The sequence below is a fragment of the Hyla sarda genome, chromosome 5 (assembly GCF_029499605.1).
Source record: "Hyla sarda isolate aHylSar1 chromosome 5, aHylSar1.hap1, whole genome shotgun sequence".
Classification (NCBI taxonomy): domain Eukaryota; kingdom Metazoa; phylum Chordata; class Amphibia; order Anura; family Hylidae; genus Hyla; species Hyla sarda.
This window is the reverse complement of record NC_079193.1, coordinates 68,563,655-68,585,357: the sequence shown is the minus strand read 5'-3', so window position 1 is coordinate 68,585,357 and position 21,703 is coordinate 68,563,655. Positions and strand designations below refer to the sequence as shown.

General features: G+C 43.1%; 2 protein-coding genes across 2 annotated transcripts in view; one reads left to right on the top strand and one right to left on the bottom strand.

Moving 5' to 3' along the window:
- XYLB (xylulokinase) overlaps nucleotides 1–8,969 on the bottom strand; it is a 238,974-nt gene extending 230,005 nt beyond the window's left edge. The window contains exon 1 of the mRNA XM_056519632.1: nucleotides 8,921–8,969. The gene's annotated coding sequence lies outside the window, so the exon portion shown is untranslated. The remainder of the gene's footprint in view (nucleotides 1–8,920) is intronic.
- LOC130273216 (uncharacterized) lies at nucleotides 287–21,703 on the top strand. Its single transcript, XM_056519635.1, has 4 exons — nucleotides 287–614; nucleotides 1,673–1,831; nucleotides 18,547–18,760; nucleotides 21,492–21,703. The coding sequence occupies exons 1-4, from the start codon at nucleotides 386–388 to the stop codon at nucleotides 21,622–21,624; spliced, it is 735 nt and encodes a 244-aa protein (XP_056375610.1). The 5' UTR covers nucleotides 287–385; the 3' UTR covers nucleotides 21,625–21,703.

Sequence of the window (21,703 nt, the reverse complement as noted above, 5' to 3'; positions counted from 1 at the left end):
TATACAGTACCACAAAAACAAAAGTGTGGTAGGCCATGCTTCTGTTTTCCGCAAAGGCATACTGGCATCAAACAGACCAAGTAGACTAGATTTGGTCTATTGAAGCCTATGGCTATGCCACAGTGACACTGTATTATACGTCAGTATAACTTTATGATTGTATTCTTATGTATATCTGTGGTGTAAAGCAAAAACCTCCTATACTGATTGCCTGATGTACAGGGACTTGCAAATGTGAAGAGCGGCTGCCAGCTGCTTAAACTGTCATTATGGGTACACTGGTGAGTGCATGCGGCTGCTGCATCAACTGCTTTAGAGTGACCTGGCAGAAGTAGTGTTTTACTGGGCCAGCGACCCCCAATCCTCTCAATCCTAGCTGTGCCCCATGTCACCCCCCACTAGCCACACCCCTGATCACACAAACAATGGTTTAAAGAAGTTCTCCCTCTGGGAACACATGAAGAAGGGATGTATATGTAATGGTACATCACTGTCCGACAATCAGACGAAAAGGGATCCTGCTAGCGAGCTAAAGAAGGATATTCTTCGTCTGGAGAAGGAATATTCTTCCTCAAGGGAAAGGTTACAGAAACAGATCATTGTTTATAAAACAGGTATTTTTGGGCTGAAAGAAGTTACCGTATAAGTTATACCTTTTATAGAAGGAAACTGGTTTCAAAATAGAGGAAGGGTCAAGTGTAACAGATATTTCAGCTATATTCTCATTCAGTGTTGTTCTAGGCATTTTACGTTGATAACCTATCTGGCATATACACAATAAAAATCTGTTGCATGTTAAAATGCCAACATATACACCGTAGATACACCATAACTGTAACTCTTCTAAAAGCTTCACATAAATTACACCTAGAGGAAGGTGTTGAAAAGAAATATGCTAAAATAGCAGAACGCATGATAATGGCCCAAATGTTTCAACAAATGTGCACCAAAATGGTACATATCACAAATATATAAAATGCAGTAGGCAGGTTGGAAGCTCAGTTGTAAATTCCCACCATCAGAGGTATAACTTGTTACTTCAGGGCCCCAAAAATCTGTAACAGGGACAGGTGTCTACTGTGCACCATTTATAATACTAATAATATAAGGCAGAGGTGCCTTTGGAGCCCCAGTGCGACTGCTACCTCTGCCCCCCTTATAGTTATGCCCCTGCCCAACATTGTGTTGTGGTGACACTGGGTTACTGTAGCACAGCTCCCAGTGAAGTAATGAAAGCTACACTTCATACTAATTCTATGTTTGTAATTGTAATTGTTGCGGATGTAAAATTACATGCCAAAATACGTCCGAATTTGGTGCATATTTTGGCATGTTTTTAGGACATAAATAACAAAAAATAACAAAAACCATCCCATTTACAAAGAACAGGTTTTTTTGGACTATAGCCTTTGCCATGGCCAATTGTTCAAAATTTAGTGCATCTTTAGACAGTCTAGTCTAAGTTTGCACAATCTATTTGATGGCTTACTTCGACACCAAAACTGTGTGCTAAATTTCGGCACATTTTTGGCTCATGTAAGCCATGTCCCTCCAACAAATCCATGCCATGACCCCTGTTAAACAAGGTGCAAAAGTGCCTAAAACACAAATGCATGACATTTTTGGAACAAGCTGTTTATTCTATCTTCCCTAATGTATTTCAATTACATAGTTGCAGATTTTGCTCCTCATGCAGCGCTGTCTGACAATCAGATGGACAAGGATCCTGCTGATATCACTAAGGAGCTAAAGAAGAATATTCATCGTCTGGAGAAGGAATATAATTCTTCAAGGCAAAGGTTACAGAAGGAGATCATTGTTTATAAAACAGGTATTTTGGGGGCAATAAGAAGGTATACCTTTATAAATTCAGCATACCTGCAGAGGTTTTGTGAATTTTGACCTTCCCGTTTTTAACACAACATTTCGCATGGTACAGATTTTTAGATCACCAAAGAAAAATACCAGTTAGGCAAAAAACACATATTAAAACATAACCCTTAATCAAAATAAGATCTGTATATAATTACTGATATCTTATAGGAAAAATGTCCCAGGTGACTGTATTATATGGGGCCACTATTTGGATCAGCTGTGTTGTGTACTGTCTTTGCTTGCAGACTGAAAGTTGTTACCTATTGCATTGAACAATAGTTATACGCTTGTCTCAAAGTATAATCAGGATATCTGTGGTAGCCTGGGGGATGTAGGGTATGGGGCATGTAGCTGTGCGGTTATTAAAGGGTGTTTGTTAACCCTTTCTATTCGTGATGCCAGGGTGAGTGCTCCTCAGTAATGCTTGTCCTACCGCCACCCTTCCCAAGAGCGATAGGGAGGTAGATAATAATAGATTGTCCACAACTGGAGAGTTTTCGGAAACAGGATTAACTTTTACTAAAGGTTTTCTGCAAACTTCAATAACAGAACAGTCTCTATGCATAACAATTGCTTTCCTTGGGGATTGACAAAGGTTGGGACTTTAGCATTTAGAGTCCTTAAGTATTATGCGCTGTTCCACTGGATTTAGGGGATTTACTTGCGGTACAGTAGTCACGCTAGCATTAGCGGGGTTTAGATTAGAACTCACGGTTTTGGTTCAGCTGAGGCCGGTAGGTTTTCAGGCCCAGCGTGTCTTTGAAAGTCCTGCTAGTCCGGCATACACAAGAGCAGCAACCCAAGAGAGCGATAATTGGTTTCAGATCCCTTATATGGGCAGGGGCTGGACTAGTGCTAATTGGTCCATACTGATGTCAATCACCATTTCAAAGGCTTGTGGGTAACACATGACCCAAGGACCTGCAAAGGTCCTCCAACATACCATAGAGGTTATTAACATGGTCACATGACTGAAGGTCCTGCGACGCTAAACAAGGTAAGTACTATCCATTATTATGAAATATATATTACTATTAAATACATACAGGTATTAACATTAGAGAACTAGACTTTAGGAGAGGCGACTAGGGGCTGTCCCACCTGCGGAACCCTACCTGAATGTAGTTACTCTGACTTTGGGACCTCTACACTAGGTACGGTATGTAATACGGTACCGGGATACCACATATCCTTGTGACTTATAAGACAGCCTCAAGTCATTGTCCTCTCGTTTAAATAAATACCTAGAGGAACAATTCCTGAGCATTTGCAGGTATTGTCCTTTTGGGATACCACAGCATAGCGGAATTGGATGGTGGCTACTCTACAGAAAGAGACTGTATCCTGCAGTGGGTTTCCTGTAGACCTGTGTCTGTGTCCCACCACTAGGTCCCCTTTCTAGAGGAAGAAAAAAAAAAACAAGGAAAATATCAAGCCTATCTCAATGTTATTAAAACAGTCCTGAGACTGCTGCTTAAACCCAACCAAATAATTAGGATGTCATCTATGTAGCAGCCCCAGTAGATGATGTTCTTGTGGTGCTGCTACATGGATGATCTCACCATTACTTGTGAGGATGTCATCTATGTAGCAGCCCCAGTAGATGATGTTCTCCTGGTGCTGCTACATAGATGATCTCACCATTACTTGTAAGTAAAATAATTTCGGGTCAAAACAAATTGCAATATTGAGATGACAAAGTTGCTTTGCAGTTCAAGGAATACACTGCATCCTCTCAGAAAATGTTTAACAGCCCTTATGCCAAAATTGTGAGGGATAGAACGATATAACTATATAAAGCCTCAATGTCAATGGAATACAGTCAGTGCTCAGCATCCAACATGATACCCTAAAGGTTAAGAAGTCTGTAGTGACCCTGATGTAAGAAGGGAGACTAAGGACAAAGGGACTAAAGATTTGATCGAGGTAGACCCCCAGGTATTGTGTGAGGTTATCAACGCCCAACACTATTGGTCTGCATTTTAGGGGGGCCAGGCCCATATGAATCTTCAGAAGGCCATAAAAAGGGCCATCCTGGGATAAATGGGGTAGAGAAATTTATACTCCCTCTTATCTATGAGAGGAATACCCATGGCCTGGTCTATAAAAGGGGAACTCTGGTACATAGCATCTTATCCCCCACAGGATAGGGGATAAGTGCCTGATTACAGGGAGCCTGACTGATGGGACCCTCAAATCTCCTGCCCAGTGCCCTGGTATTCTAAATATTTGAGATCAGAACACAGACTCTTCTCTTGCTCGGAGTGACCGTGGTCAACACACCAGCTCCATTCATCTCTATGGGAGAGTCAGAGATACAGAGTGTATCTCTAGCTCTCCCATAGAGATGCATGGAGGTGGGGAGTGTTGACCACAGCTTCGTGCATAGTGGATAAAATGTTATGTATTGGAGTTCCTCTTTAAATGCAGATGTGGGGTCATGGTCGAGGACAGGAGTGGACTGAAAACACTCAGGGCCCCTTGACCAAAAAAAGGCAAGAGCCTCCACTTCTGCCACACCACTATTCCACCCAAATCTCACACACAAAATAAACTAAAATTTATATACACTGTATATAAGAAACACTTTCATGTAGGTAAAATAGGTAAAATAATTTCCATGACCAATTATATCAGTATAGAAGGAGGAAATATAAACCAGAACACAATAACTGGATAATACTGCCATACTGTACTGAATAAAATCACTATACTCAGGCCAGTATACTATACAGGATCTGTATACTATGTGAATATATACAGTGCCCATATAAAGGTAGATACTAGCTATACAGAGATCTGTATACCATATAAGTGATTATATACAGGACCATATGGCAGTAGATATCAGCTGTCCACAGGATGTGTATACCATATAAGTGTTTACAGTTTCATCTAGGGACAATTACGTATTATCTGGTCAGCTGCGTCTTTTTTCCTTTTCTTTTCTATCCGGATCAAACCGCCATATTGATCTCTTTTAACATTTGCAGGACAAACATGTTAGACTCTGCATTTTCCCAGTTCCATCCCCTCCTCTACACAATCTTCACATCTATAGGACCACAAACTGTAATAATGCCCTCCTTGGTGTCCTACTGTTACACTATGCGCTGTGGCCTCACACGCTGGCCGTGAACGCATGGTCCCCTATCTTCTGCTGCCGACAGGGCTGGGACTCGCATTGCGGAACACGCCCGCATGCAAGCTCCAGTCGGTAACTCTCCGGTTGTTTCTCCTGCCTCTGCCTCCACCTCTCTGCTCCGGCACGTGTGTCCCTGTCCCTTAGGGCTTGCGCGCGCCAGAGCTTTAAGATTTAAAGGGCCAGTACGCTCATTAGTGTAATCACCTGTGGCTTGTTTTTAAATTCCTCCACCCTCCTCAGTTCTCTGCCGGATCTTTGTTGCCTTGTGCCCTAGAGAAAGCGTTCCTTTGTATTGCCTTGCCGTGTACCAGATCTCCTGCTCTTGTGACTTGACCTTGCTCCTTTGCCGCCTGCCTACTGAACTCCTGCTACGTCCCATCTACGCTACTGTGCCACCTGCCCTGACCTACTGCTATCCTGACTATGAGTTACCTCATCCCTCCTGTGCCTCGCATCTCCTCAGCCACCTGTCTGGTCGAGCCGTGCCAGGGGTAGCGACCTGGGTGTCGCCTGCAGCTCCAAGCCCATCCTGCTATGCGGCGGGCTCTGGTGAAGACCAGTGGCAACTTAGACTCCGCTCCCTGGTACGGTCTGAGTCATCTGCCACACAGTTCCAGCGGATACACATACACCGGAGTTCCTGTCTTCAGAAACGTGAGTGTTACACCTTCACAGTAAATGAGCAAGTAGGTAGGTAGCCAGGTAGGTAGATCAGGTAGCCAGATATGTAGGTAGGTAGTTAGGCGGCCAGGAATGAAGTCCAAGTTTATACATCCTTAGGTAGCCAGGTATTTAGGTAGGTAGCAAGACATGTAGGTAGGTAGTTAGGCACCCAGGTATGTAGGTAAGTAGTTAGGCATCCAGGTATAAAGTTAGGTAGCCAGGTAGTCAGTCAAGTAGGTAGCCAAGTAGGTAGTGTCCCCAGGAGGTAGTGGCCCCTAGTAGGTCATGCCCCCAGGTAGTTAATGTCCCCCAGGTAGGTAGTCATGCCCCCTGTTGGTAAATCCCCCAGATAGCTTCCTCCTGTATGAAAACCCCCATGTAGATAGCCCTCCTTTTAGTTTGCTAGTTTGTCCCCATATTAGCTAAGCAGGAATATAGTAGATAGTCCCCCACATTGGCTAGGCAGCAGACATCCTCCACATTTGGTAGGCAGCAGTACCCCCACAGTAGGTATAGGCAGCAGAGTTCCCACACAGTACGTATAGGCAGCAGAGTTCCCCCCACAGTATGTACAGGCAGCAGAGTTCCCCCACAGTAGGTATAGGTAGCGGCAGAGTTACCCCACAGTATGTATAGGTGGCAGCAGAGTTCCCCCACAGTATGTACAGGCGGCAGCAGAGTTCCCCCACAGTATGTACAGGCGGCAGCAGAGTTCCCCCACAGTAGGTACAGGCAGCAGAGTTCCCCCACAGTAGGTACAGGCAGCAGAGTTCCCCCACAGTATGTATAGGCAGCAGAGTCCCCCCACAGTAGCTACAGGCAGCAGAGCCCCCCTCTATTTTGTTTCTCATGACTTCAAGAAAGACATCAATATGATCAGCATTCCCTATAGGAGGCATATTGGTGCTCCTGATGTGACAGGTAGAAAGGGGAGTATATATACAGGTGTGCTCTTGATCATGCAGCTTGCAGGACCAAGAAAACTGCTATCCTATAAATGAAAGCTCAATCGTCCATTCACGAAACTGTGAGCAAAACGGGTGTCAATCATAGCTGGTAGTTGGGACTGGGGAGGCTTTCAATACAGCTTAATGCATGGAAATAGAAGATCCTGCCTCTTTGACACGTCAGGAGTCAGTTGCTAGGACATAAAAGGGAAACTCCAACATACAACATCTTATCCCCTTCCCACAGGATAGGGTATAAGTGTTTGATCGCATGGGTGTCTGACACCCCCCCCCCCCCACAATCTCCTGCCCCATGCCCCAGTGTTCTGGACATTTGCCCTTCTTTTGTTCCGAGTGGCTGTGGTTGACACACCCCCTCCATGCATCTCTATGGGAGAGCAGGAGATACAGATCCCTCTCCTCTTTTTTTAGGAGGGGGGTATACAACTCAGAGACAGGGAGAAATGGGGCTACCAACAAAATCCCCCGCACCCGAAATAATGAGACAGGAACATGAGATGCAAGTCTGCAACCCGACACCTCTTTTACTCACCATTGATCAAGAGAGGGTATTAAAGAAAGGGTTGTCATTTACACCCACTCCAAAATATGACCCATTCAGTTGGCTAAAAGACATAAACCTGTTTGCGAGAAAACTTGCTCTACACAAGATGCACAAACAAAGAATTCATAATAGTGGTGAATCACAGAGACGTGATCAACAAACAGTTGCAGACTTAGTTGATCTGTTAGAAGAGAATTTAATGGGAATCAGAACCACGGATTTACCACCTTTCTCCACCCTCAAACCCAAATCCAAGCTAACACCTCCATTTAATCAATATAACAATATTGATACATTTGTCCAAATGGTGAGCAATGATCTGGAGAAATTATCTCCAAAATCATATAATAACAATTTAACCAGAAAAGAGATGGAAGCACTTAAACAGCTGCAACAAAATTATAGTATAGAGATCAAGCCCTCCGATAAGGGGGGCAATGTTGTGATCATGACTAAAGAGGATTACAAAAATATGGCCTTGAGATTGTTGAATGATAAAGAAATGTATACACGACTTGATTCAAATCCCACTACAAAGTATGTCCTGGAACTTATGAAACTCTTAACAGAAGCTAAGATAGGTCTCATGATCAATGAAGATGAGTTTAGGGTAATGTGTAACATGAAACCAACAGTGGCTACATTCTATGGTTTGCCGAAACTGCATAAGCAAAAAACTCCCATGCCTGGTCGTCCGATAATTTCGGGTAACGATAATCTCACTGAGGGCATCAGTCTATACATAGACCAGATACTTGCCCCCTTTGTAACCACTTTACCGTCATACATCAAGGATACAAGGGATGCTGTCTCCAGGCTACAGGAGATCTCCTTTCCGCCAGGTACCTTTATTGCAAGTTTGGACGTGGAAGCTCTCTACACAAACATACAGCACCATTTGGGAATTAAGGCGGTCGAACATTTTCTTTGCACCAGAGGGACCCAATTCACCAGACACAATGAGCTTGTCCCCTCAGTTATATTATTTCTACTCACACATAATTATTTTATGTTTGATGGGCACTTTTATTTAAAAAACGAGGCACAGCAATGTGCACAGCATGTGCACCGAGTCTAGCAAATTTGTTCTTAGGGTGGTGGGAGGACACAGTGGTATTTTCTGCCACATATAGAGAATTTACATAGCACATTTTATTTTGGGGTCGTTACATTGACGACGTTTTACTTTTTGGGGGGAGCACCATCACCCATTTTCACGACTTTGTTAGGGCACTTAATCAAAATGAAATAGGCATGCACTTTATCAGAAATACAAGCACATGCACTGTATTTTTTGGATTTGGAGATCTCTTTTGGACCTGGCGGCAGAATCCTTACAAAAATTCATAGGAAGGCCACTTCCACTAATAGTTTTTTACAATGGGGAAGTCATCACCCAAGACCGTTAAAAAATGGCTTTCCAATTGGCCAGTACCTACGAGCAAGGAGAAATTGCTCCAGTGAAGAATCGTTCCCAGAAGAATCTAATGTACTATATTAGAGATTTATAGCTAGGGGATACCCGAAAAAGGTATTACACAGGGCATTTGCCCGAGCTAAGAGTACACCTAGATTGGAGTTACTCGTGACCAAAAAAACAACACCGGAAAGAAAATTAATAAGATGCATTGGTACTTTTGACCAAAATAACAGACAGGTCATGAACATTCTGAAGAGATATTGGCCAATTCTATTGGCCGATAACGACCTAAACGAAGTACTTACTCCTCATCCGAGTGTCACATATCGTAGAGGACGCAATGTCAGGGAACATCTCGTGTGAAGCCACTATAATGAAAAAAGAGAAAGATCATGGTTACAGTCGAGTACAAAGGGATCATATACCTGCGGCTCCTGTACATTTAGTAAATTTCTACCAAAGAAAAAGGATTTACAAATCCAGCTGATGGCCGCAAATATGAGATTCGAGACTTTATAAACTGCCAAACAACCAATGTCGTCTATATTGCAGAATGTGGATGCCCAAAACTTTATGTCGGTAAGACAACTCAGCAATTACGCAGAAGAGTGTCCAAACATTCAAGTACGGTTAGGACAGGGGTGGACACCCCACTAGCCAGACATATTCGGGAAACACACAGAGGTGATGTTAAATGCCTGAAATTCTGGGGATTTATTAAACTAAAAATAGGCCCCAGAGGAGGAAACATAGACAAGAAGCTATTAAAAGAAGAAGCTCTATGGATTTACAAACTTAAAACGCGCAGCCCAATAGGGCTGAATGAAGGTTTTACCTTCACAGCTTTCCTTTAAACCTGCCTTATGTAACATAGAACCAAATATCTGACTTAAGACTTGAAAGGAGATATGAAAAGCTCACAATGATATCAGTATCCACCCAAATACAATATGCATGATAACTTTTAATGTGATGATCCTCTGAAGAATTGACATCAATAGGCCTTGCTTAACAAGAATTTTGTCACGCTTAACCCCAAATTTCTGCCTCCCCTCCCGTCTCCAACTCCCTCTCCCCCCTCTCCCCCCCCCCCTCTTCCCCCCACCTTCCCCCTCCCTTCCCTGATGGTTTATACTCACCTAGTGAAAATAGGAATTGCTCATACACCTAGAATAAAAACAAAAACACAAATATAATGAGTAATCAATATATCAATTAATGAATACAGGTGTATTCATAGAATCCAGCAAGAACATTGAAATTGTATCATGGTGAGATATATATAAAGTCTCAATATGGTGTAAAGCACAATAACAACAAATATGAGAGAGAGATATATCTCGCCACATATAGAGGAATATATAAGTGGATGACAGCAACAATTTAATTCTAAAAGATCAGGATGAAGAGTAATAGGAGTAGAGTATCACTATAAAGTAGTAAATGTGGAATTAAATTCATTACTGCATATAGAACCAAGGTCCATTATAAACAATCTATGCAAAAGGAAAGATACATATAAAAATTATCATCTACTCAAGAGCAGTGATACATCTATAATTAGGATTATTGGAATGCTAAGAATTCACCACTCAAAGAGACTAAGTGCTGTGCAGAGGCTAAGTCCACGTGCAGACTCTGACATGCACCACTACAATGCCTATGGGGAGTTATTTGGACATTGGAAGGCAGACGCATGCACAATGATGTATTTACCTGCAGGCAATAAGCACTAAGTGCTCGCGCAGGGGAGACTGCGCATACGGGAATTGAGAGCGGCAATACATTAAGTATATGCGCACACGAGAGTACGCAGATGACGCGTTACTGAATCCTACCAATAGGAATGTAACGTAGTTCTAGCTTCATGATTGGTTGCCAGAAGCTCACGGCATATTGAAGGCCCAGGTTGTCAATCATACAAGGCCCAGGTTGTCAATCAGGAATACAGAGAGGATGGCATCCACTCAGGATTGGCCCAGTTGGCATCAGAGGATATGACATGCACATCACAAAAGTTTATAAATAATACGGAGTTGGCGTCCCTCGTTCATATGCCCACTACCTCTTGACAAAGCTGCTGAGGCAGCGAAACATGTTGAGGGGGGCAGTGTAGGGAGATTTTAATCACGCAGCTTAGCCACTTGTCAGTGTGCAACTGCAGGCACACTAAAACGTTGATTCAAACAGCTGAATACTAAAAGGGACTGGTTGTCCTTATGGTCTATTGATATAACAGATAAAGATCAAATGGCAAAGGCTGCATAATTTTAAAGTCACATTATCATTTTGAGCACATTAGTACAATTAATAAAGCTTGTGGGATACAACTATATTAATATATGGGAAGAAAGGGTATTTTTGGACCCCCCCCCCAAAGGGGGTCTATGGGATTAAACATAGAAGGAGATACAGCGCTCGTGTATCGCTGGCTCTCCATTAGAGACAAATGGAGGGGGCGTTTTCACCGCAGCTTCGTGTGGTGGTTGACAGTCTCCTTGCACAGAGGAGAAATCGCTCCATGCATGGGGAGAGCCTGGGAACCGGGCAGAAAATCACTGGGTCCCCCTGCGATCAGACACTTATCTCCTATCCTGTGAATAGGGAATAACATATTGGGTACCATAGTCCCCCTTTAAAAAGCAGAATGTTTTCTCTGTTATGCACCCTGCATGATGGAGAGCACAAGTATGGATCATTTTCCCCTCCTGACAGCTATATAGGGCTGTCAGCAGTTTTGACTGAAAATTAAAAAATTAATTTTTTTTTGTAAGTTTGTTAAGTGCAATGCAAAAAAAAAAAATAATAATAATTGCATATAAAGATGTCCATAGCCTTTAGTGTCAGGTCAGCATGTCTTGGTTCAGGTGTAATCGGAGACTTATCTAGGGATTTTGTAAGTGTTGACAGTGTTATCTTTCCGGAGCTTCCTTCCCTGGTTATTGTGCTCGGCAGCACACCGGTAATATAGATTAGCTAGAGGTAGCAGCTACGTTTGCTGGATTTAGGGCCTGGACACAGTCCAAAACACAGAACCCATTGCCACGTATGCAGAAATCTCTGCCTGCCAAGCAGGCTAGGTAAATGGCGTTTGATTAACCCTTTCAACAAATGCAGCACCTTAAAGTGAAAAATCTCTTTTTCACATTTTGTCATTTTTAGGTCAATTATGTACTGATCTTATAACCATTAAAACATCTTGTATACAGTCATCAGATACCCTCATTGTTATCTAGGGTGCCTCCAGCTGTTGCAAAACTACAATTCCCAGCATGTCCGGACAGCCATCTAGATCAGTGTTTCCCAACCAGGGTGCCCCCAGCTGTTGCAAAACTACAACTCCCAGCATGCTGGGAGTTGTAGTTTTGCAACAGCTGGAGGCACCCTGGTTGGGAAACACTGATCTAGGACACCAACAGCAGCAAAGTAGCCTTTTTTATTATGTGCAGGTGTTCGGTAGTCCTTGATATTCATGAGGACCAGCTCCATACAGTCACTGACTGACACTGCGTATACTGCATATAGGCAGAGAGCCACCTGTTGGTGGGTGAGGGGGCGGCATAGCACGGCGCTCATTGTTCTGTATATTAGGAGAGCGGCTGCATTAAAAGATATAAGTGATACATTATATCAACATTTCTGTCACTAATTTATTCTGCCCTTAGATAGAAGAGCATAGACCTGGTGAGAGATTCCTTTTAAGTTATTAAAGTGCAACTGTCATGAGGTTTGGGGCATATAACCTGACCATGTGTATGGTGTGTAAAATATGTCTGCAGCCTTGCAGTGGTGTTATCATATAACACCCCTGAGGAAGTCCCCATTGGTGACGGAACGCGTGCGGTCCAGGGGGACGCCTGCATAGGGATCATTCATTACATTGCTTCTTGTTTCTTGCATTTCCCAGCCTCCTGTCTGCTATATTTGGGGATTTCCCTTTAATCAGGTTGTATTTTGTATATTGTATTTGGCAGGGAGTCTGTGGTAACATATGCAGATTGTATAGATATTGAACTATCTTGTTATTTGGATGTATATTCAGAGGCGGTGTTAGAACTTATATATTTCTACAGGTGTCCTGGGAGGGGTCCTATGGGCACCCCCTTTTTGTGGGAGGGCATGTTTATGCCTCTTTTAAATGTTTTTATGGGGGTGTCTTGTTGTCTAAAATGATTTATGCATTTTCTAATAAAGATTTTTTTGTACATTAATTGGGTGTGCGCTACATGGTGTACTTCTTCCTTTTTGTGCTTTAGTTATCAGACTAAGGCTAAGTTTCCACTTGACGTTTTCTCTGGTGTTTTTTATGGCATTTTTGCATTTGAGTGGAAAAAAAGATGCAGTAGTGATGGAAAAAAAATGTATTTAACGAAATTTATATTTTTCATAATAACATTTTCATAAATTTTTAAACAGGGATCAATTTATGTGGGCGGGCAGGGCACTAAAAATGGAGCCGACAATAATAAAAATGTAGTGTGTGTGTGTTTTTCCCTTTTTTGTTTTTCTATAATATTTTTTAGGTAGTACAACTACTCCCAGCATGAAACACACTGTTCCATGATTGGAGTAGTAGTTCCTGTACTAATAGACAGATCACCCTGGGTGTCACTCCTGACACCTGATGCGATCATCCATAATATAACAGAGATGCGGAGCGGCTCTATACAGCGCTTGTATCTCTGCACTATACTCCAGGCCGGCCAGTGGTGGCACATCACTCATTCATATTTTCCACCCAGAGTGGGGATTGGCCGGATGGTGGCAGCCAATCCCTGCTCTCAGCTGGAAATATGAATGGTGAGTGGCCGGCTGGAGTACAGAGCAGAGATGCGAGCGCAGGAGAAAGCCGCTCTTCATCTCAGGGATGAAGGATGATAGCAGCGGGTGTTAGGAGTGACACCCGCTGTGATCTGTCCTTAACTGCAGGTACTATTGCTCCCAACATGGAGCACACTCTGCTCCATGCTGGGAGCTGTAGTACCTGCATTAATAGACAGATCGCTATGATCCTCCTGTATAATATATAGATGTGGGCGGCCGCTCTTGTATGGTCCCCTGCACTGACGTATATATACACCTATCCATATTTCCCACAGAGAGCTGTGCATGGCTGGAACCATCTTGCCAATCAGAAGTGACACGGGTGATCTGTCAATTAGTACAGGTACTACTACTCCCATCATGGAACAGTGTGTTCCATGCTGGGAGTAGTAGTGCTACATAAAAAATATAAAAAGTGAAAAGCACACACACACTACATTTATTATTGTCGGCAACATTTTAGTGCCCTAGCTGCCCACATAAATTGATCCCTGTTTAAAAATTAAATAAAATTTCATTATAATAAAGATACATTTCGTTAAATACAATTTTTTCCATCACTACTGTATCTTTTTTAATGGTACACTACAACATTTTATTAAAAATCACTTTTTTGGATCGCTAAAGTCCAAAAAAGAATAAAAACCGCCTGCAAAGACGCCAATGTTAAAATCCACATGTCATTTTTCTTGGCGTTTTTTTTTTTTACTCCCATAGACTTCAATGGGAAAAAAAACTCCACGATTTCAGGGAAAAAAACGCCATAGGCTCATCATGCTGCAACTTTGCAGAACCGCCAAGGAGCTGAAAAACGCCTAAAAAGAGTGAAAAAACGTCAAACTGAAAAACGCAAAGTGGAAAAAGGATTTTGCGATTTCTCATTGATTTACAGCTAACATCTGGCCGCAAAGTTTTTTGGCCGAAAAAAAAACGGCATGTGGCAGAATTGGCGTTTTTCTCAAAACAAAAAGAATAAAAATAAATAAAAAACAAGCGGAAACTTAGCCTAAGGGGAAGACTCAGTGTCTAATCACACCTTTAAGAGTAAACAGTCACTCGTTCACCAAATACACCGGGTTATAGTGCAGGTGAACAGACGACCGATGCAGGCTCTCTGACTAATCTACATACCTGCAGTCCGGCGCCCGATCCCTCTAAAGAATGGTTTCTTTCTGCACTGAACTGTGCGCTGGAGGCGGGCCCGCTGGCTGGATTTGAATTTTCATGGTTGCTGGTCACGTGAGCGAAAGTGCTTACTGAGCAGCGACCATGAATATTCAAATCCAGCCGGCGGGCCTGCCTCCAGCGCAGAAAGAAGTGTATGTATATTAGTCAGAGAGCCTGCATCGGTCTCCTCTTCACCCACATTTTAACCCGTTGTATCGGGTTTAGTGTGGGTGAACGGAGGACCGTTTTCCTTTAAAGAAGTTAGCCAGGATTAGAAATACAGAGCTGATTTCTTCCAAAAACAGTGCCACCCCAGTCCTCAGGTTGCGTGTGCTATTGCAGCTCAGTTCCATTGAAGTGAATGGAGCCAAGTTGTAATACCGCACATGACCTGAGGACAGGGGTGGTGCTGTTTTTGGAAGAAATCAGCTCTGTTTTTCTATGCCTGGATAACCCCTTTAACCTCTTCAGGACATAGGGCGTATGGATACGCCCTGCATCCCGAGTCCTTAAGGACCGGACCGGAGCCGGATGCCTGCTGAAATCGTTCAGCAGACATCCCGGCATATCGCCCAGAGGGGTCATTATGCCCTCCGATGTCGGCGATCGCCGCAGATGGCTGGACTATTAAGTCCAGCGATCTGCGGCGATTCCGGGTCAATCGGGTCTCCAGTGACCCGGTGACCCGGAATAACTGGCTGTTCGGGGCTGTGTCTGACGGCCCCGAACAGCCAGAGCCTGCAGGGGTGATGTGGCACTGGTGCCACCTCACGATCACCCTGATTCGTCGGCCGGATTACCGGCCGACCAATTAGGGCGCCTGCTGCGGGTGTCACTCCCGCACCCGCTCCGTCCCTCTTCCGGAGGACGTGAGCGGGTGCGGGACGTGCACCCCGGGTGCTGGGGACCCCGATCCCCGGCGTCAATGTTGGGATCGGGGCCCAAGGAGCAGCGGCGGACTGACCTCATGCGGCTGGATCGTTGGAGGTGAGTGACAGCCTCCTGCTGTTGCTTAGCAACAGCTCCCAGCATGCAAAAAGGGCATGCTGGGAGCTGTAGTTATGCAACAGCAGGAGGCAGACCACCACAACTCCCAGCATTCCCTTATGGGCATGCTGGGACTTATGGTTTTGCAACAGCTGGAGGCACATTTTTTCTATGGAAAAGTGTACCTTCAGCTGTTGTATAACTACAACTCCCAGCTTGCACAAACAGCTAAAGTGCATTCTGGGAGTTGTAGTGGTGCATCTGCTGGTTGCATAACTACAACTCCCAGCATGCCCGTTGGCTGTCGGTGACTGCTGAGAGTTGTAGTTTTGCAACAGCTGAAGGCACACTGGTTGTGAAACTCAGAGTTTTTTTTTACCTAACTCAGTGTTTCACGACCGGTGTGCCTCCAGCTGTTGCAAACTACAACTCTCAGCAGTCACCGTACACCATGCACCGTACATGCTGGGAGTTGTAGTTTTGCAACAGCTGGAGGCACACTGGTTGTGAAACACTGAGTTAGATCACAAACTCAGTGATACATAACCAGTGTGCCTACAGTTGTTGCAAAACTACAACTCTCAGCAGTCACCGACAGCCAACGGGCATGCTGGGAGTTGTAGTTATGCAACAGCTGGATGTTCCCCCCTCCCCAATGTGAACGTACAGGGTACACTCACATGGGCGGAGGATTACAGTAAGTATCTGGCTGCAAGTTTGAGCTGCCGCAAACTTTCTGCTGCAGCTCAAACTGCCAGCGAGAAACTACTGTGAACCCCCGCCCGTGCGACTGTACCCTAAAAACACTACACTACACTAACACAAAATAAAATAAAAAGTAAAAAAACACTACGTATACACATACCCCTACACAGCCCGCCTCCCCAATAAAAATGAAAAACATCTGGTACGCCACTGTTTCCAGAACGGAGCCTCCCGCTGTTGCAAAACAACTCCCAGTATTGTCGGACAGCCGTTGACTGTCCAGGCATGCTGGGAGTTTTGCAACAGCTGGAGGCACCCTGTTTGGGAATCACTGGCGTAGAATTCCCCTATGTCCACCCCTATGCAAGTCCCTAATTTAGGCCTCAAATGCGCATGGCACTCTCACTTTGGAGCCCTGTCGTATTTCAAGGCAACAGTTTAGGGCCACATATGGGGTATCGCCGTACTCGGGAGAAATTGTGTTACAAATTTTGGGGGGTATTTTCAGCTTTTACCCTTTTTAAAAATGTAAAATTTTTGGGAAAACAAGCATTTTAGGTAAAAAAATAATTTTTTTTTTTACATATGCAAAAGTCGTGAAACACCTGTGGGGTATAAAGGTTCACTTAACCCCTTGTTACGTTCCCCGAGGGGTCTAGTTTCCAAAATGGTATGCCATGTGGGGTTTTTTTTGCTGTCCTGGCACCATAGGGGCTTCCTAAATGCGGCATGCCCCCAGAGCAAAATTTGCTTTCAAAAAGCCAAATGTGACTCCTTCTCTTCCGAGACCTGTAGTGCGCCAGCAGAGCACTTTTCACCCCCATATGGGGTGTTTTCTGAATTGGGAGAAATTGGGCTTCAAATTTTTAGGGGTATTTTCTGCTATTACCCTTTTTAAAAATTATAATTTTTTGGGAAAACAAGCATTTTAGGTAAATTTTTTTTTTTTTTTTTACATTTGCAAAAGTCGTGAAACACCTGTGGGGTATTAAGGTTCACTTTATCCCATGTTACATTCCCGAGTGGTCTAGTTTCCAAAATGGTATGCCAGGTGGGGTTTTTTGCTGTTATGGCACCATAAGGGCTTCCTAAAGGTGACATGCCCCCCAAAAACCATTTCAGAAAAACGTACTCTCCAAAATCCCCTTGTCGCTCCTTCCCTTCTGAGCCCTCTACTGCGCCCGCCGAACACTTTACATAGACATATGAGGTATGTACTTACTCGAGAGAAATTGGGCTACAAATACAAGTAAAAATTTTGTCCTTTTACCCCTTGTAAAAATTCAAAAATTGGGTCTACAAGAACATGTAAGTGTAAAAAATGAAGATTGTGAATCCTTCACTTTGCTGCTATTCGTGTGAAACACCTAAAGGGTTAAAACACTTACTGAATGTCATTTTGAATACTTTGGGGGGTGTAGTTTTTATAATGGGGTCATTTATGGGGTATTTCTAATATGAAGACCCTTCAAATCCACTTCAAACCTGAACTGGTCCCTGAAAAATACTGAGTTTGAAAATTTTGTGAAAAGTCGGAAAATTGCTGCTGACCGTTGAAGCCCTCTGGTGTCTTCCAAAAGTAAAAACTCATCAATTTTATGATGCAAACATAAAGTAGACATATTGTATATGTGAACCAAAAAAAAATGTATTCGTAATATCCATTTTCCTTACAAGCAGAGAGCTTCAAAGTTAGAAAAATGCAAAATTTTCAAATTTTTCATCAAATTTACGGAATTTTCACCAAGAAAGGATGCAAGTATCGACAAAAATTTACCACTATGTTAAAGTAAAATATGTCACGAAAAAACAATCTCGGAATCAGAATGATAACTAAAAGCATTCCAGAGTTATTAATGTTTAAAGTGACAGTGGTCAGATGTGCAAAAAATGCTCCGGTCCTTAAGGCCAAAATGGGCTCCGTCCTGAAGGGGTTAATCATATGATATAACTGAATCCAGCATTTCTATCTAGGTGCATCATTATTATTACTATTATCCTTTGTCAATAAGTGTAGGTGTCAATCATGTTCCCAGGGGTCTCCAAAATTAGCATCTCTAGCTGTTGCAAAACCACAACTCCCAGCATGCCCGGACAGCCGTTGGCTGTCCGGGCATGCTGGGAATTGTAGTTTTGCAACAGATGTAGGTCAGCAGTTTGGAGACCTCTGCCTTGGCTACTTGCAGTAGTAATGTTGTCAACAGGAAACTGAGTTTATATTTCCATGTAATTTATGCTTTATTGAAAGGAAAAAACAGATTTTCACTTACTTCATCAAATCTTAACATCATCCAAGTCAATGTGAGAGATGAGAGGCCGGAAGCATTGACCTATCAGATTCCAATCATAGAAATAGCTCAGCAATTGCCTAAAGACAACCTAATGGGTGGAGACAATGCGCGGCATGCTTGCGGACATCCACCATTTCATTACACTACGAAAACAGAGACATCAGAAATAAAGTAAGACTCTTTATATTATTAAAAATGTTTTGTCTTTATTCAAATGACTTTACGGAGGGGGTGTCAGCTGTGACTCTTACAACCGAGAGCCCATGGAAATGTGGAGTCAGCCCTGAAGCTATAGCTATTTCCTATAAAAAGAATATGACAATTTAAAGGGGTAATCCAACATATAAAAATATATAAAAAAAAGTTTGAAGTTTAAAAAAAATTTTTAAAGCGGTAATCCAACATGTGGCAGGAGCATTTAATATTGCTTACCTGTATACCCTAGTTCTGAACCATTTGTTTTGGGGGTCTTAGTCCTGTACTTCCAGGTTCTACTTCCAGGTTGAGCACTTGCTCAGCACTACAATTCCCAGAATGCATTGCTTTCCTCAGCTCTTCATCACAGTCCTGATACCCTGCCTACTCCCCTCTCACAGCACTCCTGCCAGTTCCCTGCCCAGATCCGTTGCAGAACATCTCAAACACACCTTGTTCTCCCTAAATGTCCCAAGGATATACATGTATATGTGTACCTGACAGGCAGATGGTGATGTAGGCGGGAGGGGTTGGTCAGTGGTGATGACATCACTCAGGGGGCGGGATTAGGGCTCAGAGACAACATCCAGCCATACGTCCTAAAAGAGCAGAGGATGATGTATCCCCTTCGGAGGATGATGGAAGCCCCTTCGATCATAAGAATGAAGAGGACGCAGCACTGGTATAATATTGTAGCCCCTTTGTTGTTTTATCCCTGTACAGACAGATGGTCAGGGGGCGCTGTGCAAAAGAAAAACAGTAGCACAGCCATCTACAGGTCCTAGCCATATGCCATAAATACTCCTTAACCCCTTCTGACATTTGGTGTACATCTGAAGCAGGCTCAGGCGACGTGTGTTGGTTGTGTTATACAGCTGACACTCTCGCCAGGATTGGAAACAACTCAGATCCCAATTGTTTGACCAAGTTAGACATAGTATAAGAGAAACCTACTTCCTCCATTATCAAGAAGGAACCCAAATAGCCCCCAGGCCCAAATTGTGGAATGCCAATCAGTTAAATGTCAGCTAAAGCTGCTTTCACACTATAAAAAATTCATCCGCAATGAACGTCTGTCATAAAAATCTTGAAAACGGCCGTTAGAAAATCCCATTATAGTCTATGGGATTTTTCTAATAGCTATTTTAACCCGTTATCGCCCGTTATTAATAACGGCCATTATTTTGTGACGGGCGATAGTAACGGGAGAAATAGTGCATGCACTATTACTTCCTTTCATTCGCCCCTTCACAAAATAACAAAATAACAGCCATTTATTAATAACGGGCGATAACAGGTTAAAACGGCTATTAGAAAAATCCCATAGACTATGATTTTTCAAGATTTTTATGACGGATGTTCATTACGGTTGAATTTTTATAGTGTGAAAGCAGCCTAAGAGTTTAGTAAATGCCCCATAGGCCTGCCCACTAGGTACTACTAGTACACCCTGGGAGAGCAGTTACTGTGCAATACAGAAGTAGTGTAGTGTATTAGTATTACAAGTGATCAAGTGACGCCTAAAGGTATAATAAAAAAAAGGAAAAAATAAAGTTTTTAAAAATACAGTTAAATAAAGAGTTTTACATTTATGTCCAAACTATAAAAATGATTCATTGCACTCAAAATGCCAAAGTTGCTGGTCACGTTGCCTCCCAAAAACAATTTAATTAACAGTGATCAAAAAATATGCCCCACAACAGTATGAATAAAATCTACAGATTGTCCCACAAGTCTCCAAACAGGTTCATCAACAGAAAACTAAAAAAAAGTTGCAAGTCCCAGAAGTTAAAGGGGTACTACCGTGCTGACAACTTATCCCCTATATAAAGGATAGGGGATAAGTTGCCTGATCGCGCGGGGTCCTGTCGCTTGGGACCCCCGCGATCTCGCACGCAGTACCCCGCTCTCATCAGGCCACAGAGCGAACATCCGCTCGGGGTCTGATGACGGGGCTGGTGATCGTGATGTCACAACTCCGCTCCCGTGTGACATCACGCTCCGCCCCTCAATGCAAGTCTATGGCAGGGGGCAAGACAGCTGTCTTTCCCCCTGCCATAGGCTTACATTGAGGGGCGGAGCATGATGTCACGATACTCCGGCCCCGTGAACGGCAGTCATCAGACCCGGAGCGATGTTCGCTCCGGGGCCTGATGAGAGCGGGGTGCTGCGTGCGAGATTGCGGGGGTCCCCAGCGCGATCAGGCAACTTATCCCCTATCCTTTAGATAGGGGATAAGTTGTCAGCATGGTAGTACCCCTTTAACTTTGCAATAGCAAACAATATAAAGTTGGTATAACCATAATTGTACTGATTCACAGAATAAAGATAACATTTATACCACATAGTGAACAAGCAATTGTGTTTTTCCCTATTTAAATATATAAATTTCAATATATGGAACAATTAAAAAATACATTTTGGCTTATAATAAACAATTAAAAAATTGAAAATAGCTGCCTATAGCCACCCCTAGAGGGCGCTTCCTGCATTCTGATAGATTACTATTGTGCTAGTGTAAAAATTGATGAAATAAAGATCAGCGCACAGTTCTTAACATATCATGTGCATGAGCCCTCAAGATAAAGCTACTCGGACTATGTAGGGTATTGTATCCTGTTACTAACCAAACTTCTAATATGAGGAGGAGAATACAGGAGAAAAAGATTGATGATTAAATTCAAATTCTGTACATTTTTTTTTACAGGAAATCTTCATGCAAGATCCCAGGTCCTGCATCCTATCAGTTTTCATCTACAAGAACTTCTACAGAGAGGGTGACCTTTGATCCTATTCCTGCAAACACGAAACCTCTGATAAAAGAGACTACGAATGTTTGACAATGCATCAGCGATCTGCTTGTTTCACGGCCTCGTAGTTCTGCTATGATCTTTGGGTTGCATAACTATATATTTAAAT